General features: G+C 42.2%; 1 protein-coding gene across 1 annotated transcript in view; it reads right to left on the reverse strand.

The window, feature by feature from the left end:
• FRK (fyn related Src family tyrosine kinase) overlaps positions 1-13,790 on the reverse strand; it is a 196,112-nt gene that overhangs the window by 122,153 nt on the left and 60,169 nt on the right. Inside the window, exon 2 of the mRNA XM_073627115.1 lies at positions 1,672-1,793. Coding sequence (XP_073483216.1) covers positions 1,672-1,793 — 122 coding nt within the window. The remainder of the gene's footprint in view (positions 1-1,671; positions 1,794-13,790) is intronic.

Raw genomic sequence — 13,790 nt, forward strand, 5'->3', positions numbered from 1 at the left:
GTTTATATATGTGATGTTACCCATTCTTCTCTTTAGCCTGTATCTACACAATGGAGTAGGATTATGGTATTCTTACATAGTGAGTTCAGGAAAGTACCCATATAGCTTCTAACTACAGTAAAGGATGCTTCTGATGTCTATGGGCAAATTCTGTGCATATATACATATAGGTGTCTCTATTCATGTCTACAACTATTAGTCTTTTTGTCTTTTTGCTTTTTTAATTAGGCTTTTTTTGTAAGTACCGGTATATAGTTTTTGAGGGTTTTTTCTGCTGTGACACTACATGTTACGCTATATATTTTTATGTGACACTTTATTTCATGTTTAGAACCTAAATAAAAGTATATTTTCTATTTTTATCTTTATGTCACTAGTGGGATCACTCAAACCTTTTTGGTGTTGTCCACATGTGTTGATTATGAGGAATTTCTTTATTAATTTAGTAAGTATTTATGATCCCTCATTCATTTTTACACATTTATGGTATTATATTATTATTTATTTATGTTCCTTTTTTTAAGTTAGTCTCTATATTTTATCAAAATCAATGATTTTAAATGTCCTTGTTTAAGTGTGATGTTCCTGTCCAGGTTAATTATATTGATGGGCATCAGCTGATTGTTGGAGCATTTGCATTTTATTGCACTATTAAATAGCAGATGTCTGAACAATAGCATTGTTATGAGTAAGCTCGAGTGACTCGAGTGAAACGTGTCAACATATCTGTATACCTTGTGTAATTCTCTGGCTGGATTCCAATAAATATCTTTAAAGAACTTTGACTACGTCTGTGGTGTGCCACCATTTCCTGTTTTTCCTATAAGGTGCATGCATACAGGATTTTTTTTTCAACTGTCCTGGAAGCCAGCAGCGTATTTGCAGAAAAAAACGTGTGACGCTGTTAAAAGTGTCTAACACGTTTACAAATTTTAAGGTGCGTTTGCAGGCATCGAGCAATTGACCATTAATTCAGTTCATAACAGAGTAATACCCCGTACACACGGTCGGACATTAATCGGGCATTCCGACAACAAAATCCTAGGATTTTTTCCGATGGATGTTGCCTTAAACTTGTCTTGCATACACACGGTCACACAAAGTTGTCGGAAAATCTGATCATTCTGAACGCGGTGACATAAAACACGTACATCGGGACTATAAACGGGGCAGTAGCCAATAGCTTTCATCTCTTTATTTATTCTGAGCATGCGTGGCACTTTGTGCGTCGGATTTGTGTACACACGATCGGAAATTCCGACAACGGATTTTGTTGTCGGAAAATTTTATAGCCTGCTCTCAAACTTTGTGTGTCGGAAAATCCGATGGAAAATGTGTGATGGAGCCCACACACGGTCGGAATTTCCGACAACAAGGTCCTATCACACATTTTCTGTCAGAAAATCCGACCGTGTATACAGGGCATTACAGTTTTTTTATCCAGTTTTCAAATTATTCTGCAATGCAAATAACTTACAATCATTTATTTCTGACCCACTACACTCATGAGTTTTTATGAACCTTTTTTTCCAATTTTTTCGAAAAAATAAACATTACACCATAAAAAATATTATCATAGATAGTAACTAAAAAACTTTGCTTTATGCACATAGATCAAATATATTTAGAATATAGTTTTGGAACAGTTTTGATTGTATTAAAGTAACATACCAGAAAGTGAGTAATCTCCCCTTTGGCTCTCGCTTTCTCTGATGAGAAAAGATCCAGTTTGGTTTCCTGGTTGAATGAGCTGCTTCTCAGCCTCTGACCTTTTTATTGAACGGAAGAACCACCTGCAAAAAAAATTCACACTCAGTCAGTAAACAGGGCAGAGGTATACTACTGTTCAATCAGCTCATGTTTTGTAACCTTGACAGCTTATCATTTTCATACCACATGAAGAAAAAAAAAACTATTGGTACTTGCAGTAAACTAAATTTCCCAGGGATATGTACGAATTTACCTTTTGGAGTTAAACCACAAGCCCATATCAAAGAAACAGATTAATGCAGCTCTGTATTCTTCAATACATCATTAAATGTTTTTTTTTTAAACAAGCAGTGTAAGTACCTAGATTCAGCAATTTGCAATCCACTGTACCTTAGGGCTCAGACTGGGAGATGGAGAAACAGCACAGAGAGCCAGTTAGTTGTGCTGGAGTGCTTATGTGCTAACAAACAACATGCTGATAGGAGAAGAGAGCAAAGAGAGATAAACGTATCAGGGTGCTACTTCTCCTTTTACTGTCCAGTCACACGTTGGGGGAGGGATAGTATCCATAACAAATATTTAAAGTGATTGAAAAGACAGAAGGTTTTTTATCTTATTGCATTCTATGCATTAATATAAAAAGCCTTCTGTGTGCAGCAGCCTTCTTCAGCACCCCTAATACGTACCTAAGGTCCCTCTAGATCCAGCGATGTTGCAGGAGTGTCTCGGCTGCCCAGGACTCCCCCCTTCATTGGCTGAGGCAGCAGTGTGGCACCATTGGCTCCCTCTGCTGTCAATCAAAGTTTGTCAGCCAATAAGGAGAGAAAGGGGGCCGGGCCGCAGCTCTGTGTCTGAATGGACACACCGAGCTGCGGTTCGGCTCGGGTGCCCCATAGCAAACTGCTTGCTGTGGGGGCACTCAACAGGAGGGAGGGGCCAGGAGAACTGAAGAGGGACCCAAGAAGAGGAGGATCTGGGTTGCTCTGTGCAAAACCACTACACAGAGCAGGTAAGTATGACATGTTTGTTATTTTTAACTAAAAAAAACAAGACTTTATAATCACTTTAACTGCAACATTGAAAAATAGGTCTCATATCTTGAAAGGACAGAGCAGTGCTATGTGGCAGATCTGTGTAATCTCAGAAATGTATGGACAGAAAAACAAATCATTTGGCATATTAAATAACTTCCTATATGTGTTTAATCTGTGCATTTAGCAGTTTTTTTTCTTTGTACACCAGCTTTAACAGCTGTTTTTTGTCCATGAGGTATCACATACTGGTGTTATAATTTCCAAGTGTCCATTATCTTGCTGGACAGTCCCAGGATTTTAAACACTGGCCTGCACGTCTGTGTCCTGTGGGCTGTCTGACAAAATCCAGGTGCTTGGCAGTCTGCTGTTAGATGCCCTGGGTATCAGGCAGTATCCTGATTCTGGTGGATAGAGTGGTAGATACAGAGTCAAACTAGGTGGAAGGTAGTTCCCCTTCTCGCTTCTTGTTACTCATCTTTCCATACCATACACTGTGGTGTGCATTCTCTATTCTACACTGCCTCATTCTGTATACTGTACTGCACATTATTATTATACAGGATTTATATAGTGACAGCAGTTTGCACAGCGCTTTACAACATGAGGGCAGACAGTACACTTACAATACAATTCAATACAGGAGGAATCAGAGAGCCCTGCTCGTTAGAGCTTACAAGCTAGGAGGCATTCTCTGTTCCTCGCCACCTCATTCTGTACACTGCACTGTGTATTTCCTATTCCAAACCACCTCATTCTATGCAATGTACTGTATATTCCCTTTTCCACAAGACCTCACTCTGTACGCTCTGACTTTATTAGGGCTGAAAACTCATTATTTTGCAATGTCCTGTTCTGTAAGCTGTGCTGTACATTTCCTATTCCACACTGTCTTGTTTTGTACACTGTGCTGTATAGTCTGTTTTTTACACCATCCCATTCTCTATGTTGTGCTTTGCATTCCCTGTTCTACGTCATCTTATTCTATACACTTAGCTATGTTTGCAAAATGATATAGACTGTGATTTCTGTGAAAGGACAAGTAGATTGCATTTCTCCCCAGGTTAAAGGTTCCCAGTCCTCATCTGGGCAAGTGGCTGCCCCTCCTAGACCCTGTCCTCCATGCTGACCTCTGTCAGATGCCACACTACAAACTATACAACATGAAGTCACATCCTCCTCACTGGTCACAACCAGCTATGCCTCCAGGTTTCCTTTACAAGCCCTTCAGGGTATCCTCCCCCCATAATTACGGGGGGTCTTCAAAAGGTTTACACACTTTTTTATATTTAATAGAGTTAAAAAAGTGCTGAACATTTTTGAAGAACCCTCATATATCCAAATGTTGCCAACTACGTTATGCACAGTCTATTATTGATGAACAGTCCTTAGATTCCACATTTCATGTTGTTTTTGTTTCAAAATAATTATTTATAATACTTCACTGTTAATAACCCAAGAATCTTACCTATCTCACCGCACCTTTGGTGTCACTCTACTTCCTCCTCTTCTAATCCTTTTAACGTTGGGGTCCCCCAAGGCTCTGTCCTTGGACCTCTCCTATTCTCCATCTACACCTCCTCCCTGGGTCAGCTTCCCATGGGTTCCACTACCATTTCTATGGTGATGACACCCAAAACTATCTCTCTACCCCTCAGCTTACCACATCAGTGACTGGATGTCACAACACTTCCTCAAACTTAATCTATCCAAAACCGAGCTTATAATATTTCCTCCCCCACGTGCCCCTTCCCCTGACTTCTCTGTCAAGATTAATGGCAAAACTATCAGTCCGTCCCCACATGCCAGGTTGCTATGAGTAACCCTGTACTCTGAACTGTCCTTTCAGGCCCACATCCAATCCCTGTCCAAATCATGCTGCCTCAACCTCCGCAACAACTCCAGAATATGCCCCTTTTTAACCAATGACACCACAATGCTTCTAATTCACTCCCTGGTTATCTTTTGCCTTGACTACTGCAATTCCCTCCTCATTGGATCACCTTTACAGTCCATCATGAATACTGATGCAAGACTCCTCCACCTTACCAACCATTCAGTGTCCTCCACCCCTCGCTGCCAATCTCTCCATTGGCTTCCGCTCACCCAACGAATACAATTCAAAGTACTAACAACAACTTACAAAGCCATCCACAACTCTGCCCCGAGCTACATCACTAACGTGGTCTCAAAATATCATCCAAGCCACTCTCTTCGGTCCTTCTAAGACCTCCTGCTCTCTAGCTCCCTTGTCACCTCATCCCATGCTTGCCTCCAGGATTTCTCCCAAGCTTCTCCCATCCTTTGGAACTCCCTATCCCAATCTATCCGACTGTCTCTTAATCTATCCATCTTTAGATGATCCTGGAAAACCCTATCCTGCTTCTAACGAATACACTGTTTTTTACTTTCTCCATCAGCTCATCCCCCACAGCTATCAATTGACCTTCCCTCTTATATTGTAAGCTCTAACGAGCAGGGCCCTCTGATTTCTCATTTACCAAATTGTAATGTAACTGTAATGTCTGCCTTCACTTTGTAAAGCTCTGCGCAAACTGCTGGCGCTATATAAATCCTGTATAATAATAATAACAATAATATAATTACTTAATAACAAACATTCTAAATGTTTGTTAAACTTTCTTAGTAAATACCTAAATGTGATAGACAATTGATATCAGATTGCTTCATACATTTTTTTTCTCATAAATACTTTCACCTCTTTTAGCGTTTTGTACATTTCCTGTGTATCATGTAATATTTTCATTTATAAAAAAAAAAACTGTTTGAATATTTTCCCCCACTCCCCTGAATGTAGAAGACCACATTTAATACCCCCTGCCATTCCTGTTCCAGCAATCTTTACTGAGCAGCCATGGCTGGCACCATACGACCTTGTTCCTTAAAAATATCTCCACGCCCATCCTGTGGAATATAGTTCACTCACAGGAATGATTGGAGCCACAGTGCATGTTCACTAAGAAGAGCTGCTGGTACGGATGTTTTTAGCATAGCAGTTGGCAGGCCCAAACTGCAAATTTTGGATGTAGTAGTATGACTAGCTCCAGAATGTGTATTAGAAAAAACAAGCTAAAGTGATACTAAAGGCTCATTTCTTTTTTTTTAAATCACAAACATGTCATACTTACCTGCTCTGTGCAATGGTTTTGTACAGAGAAGCTCTGATTCTCCTTTTCTCAGGTCCCCTCAGCTGCTCTCGGCTCCTCCCCCCTGCTGGGTGCACTCAGCAAGCTGCTTGCTACGGGGGGTACTCGTGCACGCTCGCTCCTGAGCCCCACTCTGTGTCCATAAGACACACAGAGCGGGGCTCGACCCCACCCCCCACTTCCTCCTTGCTGGCTGTGACTGACAGCAGCGGGAGACAAAGGCTCTCGCTGCTGTCTCTGAGCCAAAGAGGAGGCAGAGAGCCGGGACAGCATCTGTTCTTGTGCACATCGCTAGATTGAGATCGGGCTCAGGTAAGTATAGGGGGAGGGGGATGGGGGGGGGATGCTACATACTGAAGGTTTTTTTACCTTCATGCATGCATAGAAACCTTCAGCCTTTCAACTACTTTAATGTGGGAAGCATTTGTGTATAATGCAAGACTGAGAAACTATAGCATAGCTCATATACACGTATAAAAGCATTCATCTTATAATGTATACATTTTTTAAATCATATCAAGTAAAGTATAATATTGCAAATCAATGCTACAAGCATACAGTAAATCTCCACAATTGAGCTTGGCTTGTGCTTCCCACCTCCCAAACTTTTCTTTTGGTTCTGTTATTGATGGATAGCCTCAATGTCTAATATTGAGGCTCTGGAAGCAATATTATTGTGATTGTTGTTATTATTAATTTTATTAGTACTATTACTGATAAAAATGTTGTGTACAGTTGTACTGTTTCATTTTAAAATTAATTATTTTTTTAGTTATTTACATATTTAGTGTTTCCAAATTACAGTATCAGGGCCCTATTGTAGGACCAGTTTTGATGGATATGCCAGCAGTGATTTCATTGCTGTAGCTACATTTAAATGCTGGGCAGTTCTTTTGATTTCATTTCCTGTTCATCCAACATCCCCTTTTTAATTCTATGAGCAGCCTAAAGCTTGAGTGTATCCAAATTAGCAGAGCCCTGTTGTAGGACCTGTTTTGATTAATATGCCAGAATTGATTTTCGTTTTAACAGTTATAGCTATATTTAAATTCTATGAGCAGCCTAAAGCTAACTTCATCCAAAGATTTATTTTCATTTTCTACAGAGTGAAAAGGGTTTAGGACCTCTGTCTGTTTTATTTAAAACAATCTGTGTCCTGTTATCCTTCTGTATACTATAATAAAGTAAAATAAAATAAAAATGTTGGAGTTGTGCTTTTCAGAACAGAACTATTTCCTTTGAATGCTTCCCTGATGTGTATATTAATAAACTGAACATTTTTATTCAAGCATTTTGCTTGGTCTTGCTGTTATGCCATTACTAATGAATGGGCTATGGTTGGTTAGATGTTTAAAAAAATCAGCACCAGGGACAGTACCTACATTTAATGAGAAGTGTCACCTGTACTGCTATTTTAGTTTAAATCTTCCGGTACTCTGCTGCCCTCCCCATACTCCTGAATTGGTAATCTTCCAGTGCTTTGAGAGTTAATACAGCCACTGGACCTGTCATAGGCACTCGTTAAGCATACCAACTGTGCCTGCTCTTTCAGTTCCCCTCCTCCATTCATAGAAGTGGCTTCCATAAATCAAAAGTGCTCTATGAATGAAGGATGGGCAGGTAAATGAAAGGTCTGCCTCCTCCATTCATGGAGCACATTTCATTGCGGGAAGCTCCAGCTGTTTGAGGCAAATGTGACAGCCATCTGTGCTATGGAGCACTGTCAGTGCAACAATTGCACCATGCAAATCCACCCTGCCCCACTGTGGCTGGAGCTAAATATATATACAGTGGGGACGGAAAGTATTCAGACCCCCTTATATTTTAAACTCTTTGTTATTTTGCAGCCATTTGCTAAAATCATTTAAGTTCATTTTTTTCCTCATTAATGTACACACAGCACCCCATATTGCCAAAAAAAACACAGAATTGTTGACATTTTTGCAGATTTATTAAAAAAGAAAAACTGAAATATCACATGGTCCTAAGTATTCAGACCCTTTGCTCAGTATTTAGTAGAAGCACCCTTTTGATCTAATACAGCCATGAGTCTTTTTGGGAAAGATGCAACAAGTTTTTCACACCTGGATTTGGGGATCCTCTGCCATTCCTCCTTGCAGATCCTCTCCAGTTCTGTCAGATTGGATGGTAAACTTTGGTGGACAGCCATTTTTAGGTCTCTCCAGAGATGCTCAACTGGGTTTAAGTCAGGGCTCTGGCTGGGCCATTCAAGAACAGTCACGGAGTTGTTGTGAAGCCACTCCTTCATTATTTTAGCTGTGTGCTTAGGGTCATTGTCTTGTTGGAAGGTAAACCTACGGCCCAGTCTGTGGTCCTGAGCACTCTGGTGAAGGTTTTCGTCCAGGATATTCCTGTACTTGGCCGCATTCATCTTTCCCTCAATTGCAACCAGTCGTCCTGTCCCTGCAGCTAAAAAACACCCCCACAGCATGATGCTGCCACCACCATGCTTCACTGTTGGGACTGTATTGGACAGGTGTTGAGCAGTGCCTGGTTTTCTCCACATGTACCACTTAGAATTAAGTCCAAAACGTTCTATCTTGGTCTCATCAGACCAAATAATCTTATTTCTCACCATCTTGGAGTCCTTCAGGTCTTTGGTGAGGGCTGTAGTGATGGTTGACTTTCTACAACTTTCTCCCATCTCCCGACTGCATCTCTGGAGCTCAGCCACAATGATCTTTGGGTTCTTCTTTACCTCTCTCACCAAGGCTCTTCTCCCCCAATAGCTCAGTTTGGCCAGACAGCCAGCTCTATGAAGGGTTCTGGCCATCCTAAACGTCTTCCATTTAAGGATTATGGAGGCCACTGTGCTCTTAGGAACCTCAAGTGCAGCAGAATTTTTTTGTAACCTTGGCCAGATCTGTGCCTTGCCACAATTCTGTCTCTGAGCTCGTCAGGCAGTTCCTTTGACCTCATGATTCTCATTTGCTCTGACATGCACTGTGAGCTGTAAGGTCTTATATAGACAGGTGTGTGGCTTTCCTAATCAAGTCCAATCAGTATAATCAAACACAGCTGGACTCAAATGAAGGCATAGAACCATCTCAAGGATGATCAGAAGAAATGGACAGCACCTGAGTTAAATATATAAGTGTCACAGCAAAGGGTCTGAATACTTAGGACCATGTGATATTTCAGTTTTTCTTTTTTAATAAATCTACAAAAATGTCAAGAATTCTGTGTTTTTCTGTCAATATGGGGTGCTATGTGTACATTAATGAGGAAAAAAAATTAACTTAAATGATTTTAGCAAATGGCTGCAATATAACAAAGAGTGAAAAATTTAAGGGGGTCTGAATACTTTCTGTCCCCACTGTATATATACATATATATACACAGTGCCGTGAAAAAGTATTCACACCCCTTGACATTTTCCACATTTTGTCATGTTACAACCAAAAACTTAAATGTATTTTATTGGGATTTTATGTGATAGACCAAACACAAAGTGGCACATAATTGTGAAGTGCAAAGGAAATGACAAATGGTTTTCAATTTTTTTACAAATAAATATCTGAAAAGTGTAACCAATTGCCTTCAGAAGTCACCTAATTAGTAAATAGAGTCCACCTCTGTGTAATTTAATCTCAGTATAAATCTCAGTATAAATACAGCTGTTCTGTGAAGCCCTCAGAGGTTTATTAGAGAACCTCAGTGAACAAAAAGCATCATGGAGGCCAAGGAACACACCAGACAGGCCAGGGATAAAGTTGTGGAGAAGTTTAAAGCAGGGTTAGGTTATAAAAAAAATATCCCCAGGTTTAAACATCTCACAGAGCACTGTTCAATCCATCATCCGAAAATGGAAAGCGTATGGCACAACTGCAAACCCACCAAGACCATGCACCTAAACTGACAGGCCGGGCAAGTAGAGCATTAATCAGAGAAGCAGCCAAGAGGCCCATGGTAACTCTGGATGAGCTACAGAGATCAACAGCTCAGGTGGGAGAATCTGTCCACGGGACAACTATTAGTCGTGCATTCCACAAATCTGACCTTTATGGAAGAGTGGCAAGAAGAAAGCCATTGTTGCTCCAACCATTGCTCTGGTCAGAGACCAAAATTGAACTTTTTGGCCTAAAAGCAAAACTCTATATATGGCAGAAAACTAACACTGAACATCACCCTGAACAAACCATCCCCATCGTTAAACATGGTGGTGGCAGCATCATGTTGTGGGGATGCTGTTCTTCAGCAGGGACAGGGGAGCTAGTCAGAGTTGATGGGAAGATGGATGGAGCCAAATACAGGGCAATCTTAGAAGAAAACCTGTTAGAGTCTGCAAAAGATGAGATTGGGGTGGAGGTTCACCTTACAGCAGGACAACGGGACAACGGCCCTAAACATACAGCAAGAGCTACAATGGAATGGTTTAAATCAAAGCATATTCATGTGCTAGAATGGCCCAATCAAAGTCCAGACCTAAATCCAATTGTGAATATGTGGCAAAACTTGAATTGCTGTTCACAGATGCTCTCCATCCAATCTGGCAGAGCTTGAGCTCTTTTGCAAGGAAGAATGGGCAAAAATGTCACTCTCTAGATGTGCAAACCTGGTAGAGACATACCCAAAAAGACTTGCAGCGAAAGGTGGTACTACAAAGTATTATTGACTCAGGGGGGCTGAATACAAATGCACACCACACTTTTCACATGTTTTTGGTAAAAAATTTTGAAAACCATTTACCATTTTCCTTCCACTTCACAATATATATATATATACACACATACACACACACACACACAATATATATATATATATATATGTGTATGTATGTATGTATGTATGTATGTATGTATGTATGTATATATATATATATATATATATATATATATATATATATATATATATATATACAACGTATTTAGCAGCGTATAACACGCACTTTTTCCCCTTAAAATCAGGGGAAAATCGCGGGTGTGTGTTATACACCGATCCCCTGCGATCCCCCGCTGACTGTGAGCGGAGCGATCGCCGGCCACCGATATACATTGGCTAGCTCTGCTCACAGTCACGCCCAGTCCCGCCCTATGATGGACTGGGCGTGACTGTGAGCGGAGCTAGCCGAATATGTATATGGGCAGCGCTCGGCTCCGCTTAGTCACGCCCATCCCGGACGGGACTACGAGAGGAGCCGAAAGTGGCCGAGAAGAGCCGAGGACCGGCTCTGTGTGTCTCGGCGGCGCAATTTTCAAACTGCAGTGACACTGGCAAGCCACTGCAGTTTAACTGCAGCCTGGGCAAGGTTGCAAATGGACACTTACAAAGTTGCAAATGAACAATAACAAAACAGGAGATGGGCACTGACAAGGCTGCAAGGCTGCAAATGGACACTGATAAGGCTGCAAGGCTGAAAATGACACTGGACAAGCATGCAGATGGACGCTGTGCAAGGCTGCAGATGACACTGACAAGGCTGCATTGATGGGCATTTAAATGTAAGTTTTTTTTCCTTAAAACTTTTTTTCCTTAAAATTCCTTCCTAAACTTGGGGTGCGTGTTATACGCCGGCGCATGTTATACGCCAATAAATACGGTGTATATATACATACACAGTATCTCACAAAAGTGAGTACACCCCTCACATTTTTGTAAATATTTTCTTATATCTTTTCATGTGACAACACTGAAGAAATGACACTTTGCTACAATGTAAAGTAGTGAGTGTACAGATTGTATAGCAGTGTAAATTTGCTGTCCCCTCAAAATAACTCAACACACAGCCATTAATGTCTAAACCTCTGGCAACAAAAGTGAGTACACGTCTAAGTGAAAATGTCCAAATCGGGCCCAATTAGCCATTTTCCCTCCCCGATGTCGTGTGACTCGTTAGTGTTACAAGGTCTCAGGTGTGAATGGGGAGCAGGATGTGAAATTTGGTGTTATCGCTCTCACTCTGTCATACTGGTCACTGGAAGTTCAACATGGCACCTCATGGCAAAGAACTCTCTGAGGATCTGTAAAAAAGAATTGTTGCTCTACATAAAAATGGCCTAGGCTATAAGAAGATTGCCAAGACCCTGAAACTGAGCTGCAGCATGGTGGCCAAGACCATACAGTGGTTTACCAGAAGAGGTTCCACCCAGAACAGGCCTCGCCATAGTCAACCAAAGAAGTTGAGTACATGTGCTTATCCTTATATCCAGAGGTTGTCTTTGGGAAATAGATGTATGAGTGCTGCCAGCATTGCTGCAGAGGTTGAAGAAGTGGGGGTCAGCCTGTCAGTGCTCAGACCATATGCTGCACACTGCATCAAATTGGTCTGCATGGCTGTCATCCCAGAAGGAAGCCTCTTCTAAAGATGGTGCACAAGTAAGCCTGCAAACAGTTTGCTGAAGACAAACAGACTAAGGACATGAATTACTGGAACCATGTCCTGTGGTCTGATGAGACCAAGATAAACTTATTTGGTTCAGATGGTGTTAAGCGTGTGTGACGGCAACCAGGTGAGCAATACAAAGACAAGTGTGTATTGCCTACAGTCAAGCATGGTGGTGGGAGTGTCATGGTCTGGGGCTGCATGAGTGCTGCTGGCACTGGGGAGCTACAGTTCATTGAGGGAACCATGAATGCCAACATACACTGTAACATACTGAAGTATACAGGGGGTCAGCAGTGGGCAGTATACAGTGTGGAGGGAAAGCAGTGAGCAATATACGGACCTTAAAATATAATAATAAAATACAATCTAAATAAACAATTATACAGTATACAGTGACGGGATGCAGCAAGCAGTATACTGGGGGGAGCAGTGACCATTATACAATGGGGAGCAGTATATGGGGGGGCACATAAAGTGTGCTAACCACAGTAGGGAGCTGAAGAATTGCACATGGAGGGAAATGCTGCAGGAGTCACTCACCATATGGATGGAGGTGAAGCCTCCCGGGGTCACCATCTATGCTCCTCCTCCAAGTCCTCTACAATTTTCAGCAGCCACCTGTGCATGTAAGTGAAGATGACCACACCCCCACCATGCCCATCAGCTCAGTCAGCCCGTGTAGCTGCAGGCTGGGAGAGAAACCAGCAGTAACCTATAGGCTCCCTGGTTGCATAAATAGATGTGCTCACATGGGTCCCCTGCAATATGGCCACCATCTACGTCACTTTATCGCCTGCCACGCTGAACGCCTGCAGGAGGAGAAGCGGGAATTCAGCGGCAGCAGTAGAGAAATGGACGGTTCAGTTCCCCTATGTGCTGCCCAGCCGCCCCTCCTACCCAGGCGACCACGTCCCACCGGGCAGCTGCTTTGAGCCCCAGGAGCACTAGGCGCAGAGGAGGAGGAAATGAATCCTCCTCCGATTTCAGCGCTGGGCGGAGAGGGAGTGGCGGCCGTGACGTCACTGTTTGCTAGACGCCAGGTGGCTCTAACAACCAGTGGCCAGAAGTAGGGTCAGATGAAGCCAGAGCCAGTGCTACGGCGGCTCAGTCTGTCCCTGTCCCCTGCATTCCAGACTGCCCTCAGAGTCCCAGTGTCAGTTTCTTTTAATTGGGGGGGCACATAAGGGGCACAGTATAATTTTGGGGGGTCATGGCCCCTCTGCCCCCCTAGTGACGCCACTGCTACCTGTGCCCCTGCTAAGGAGACTTCCCTTCACATCCTGTTCTGTCTGAAGCTATCACCCAAGTAGGAAGTGAGGAGAAATCTCCATCATGTAGAGATAGACAGCAAAAAAACCCTGTCAGAGAATCTAAGCCTTCCCCATGAAATTGTGTTTTAATTCTTCCTGGTGTTTCCGTTGGAGAAGGAGGGGAGTTCCTTACGTCATGATTTGTCTGACAACATTTAAACTAGAGACAAAGGGAGGAGAAATCTTCCAAATGTCAACACAGGCAGCAAATAAAAGGTTCTCAACA

This window comes from Aquarana catesbeiana, linkage group LG04 (assembly GCF_042186555.1).
Source record: "Aquarana catesbeiana isolate 2022-GZ linkage group LG04, ASM4218655v1, whole genome shotgun sequence".
In the NCBI taxonomy this organism is placed as follows: domain Eukaryota; kingdom Metazoa; phylum Chordata; class Amphibia; order Anura; family Ranidae; genus Aquarana; species Aquarana catesbeiana.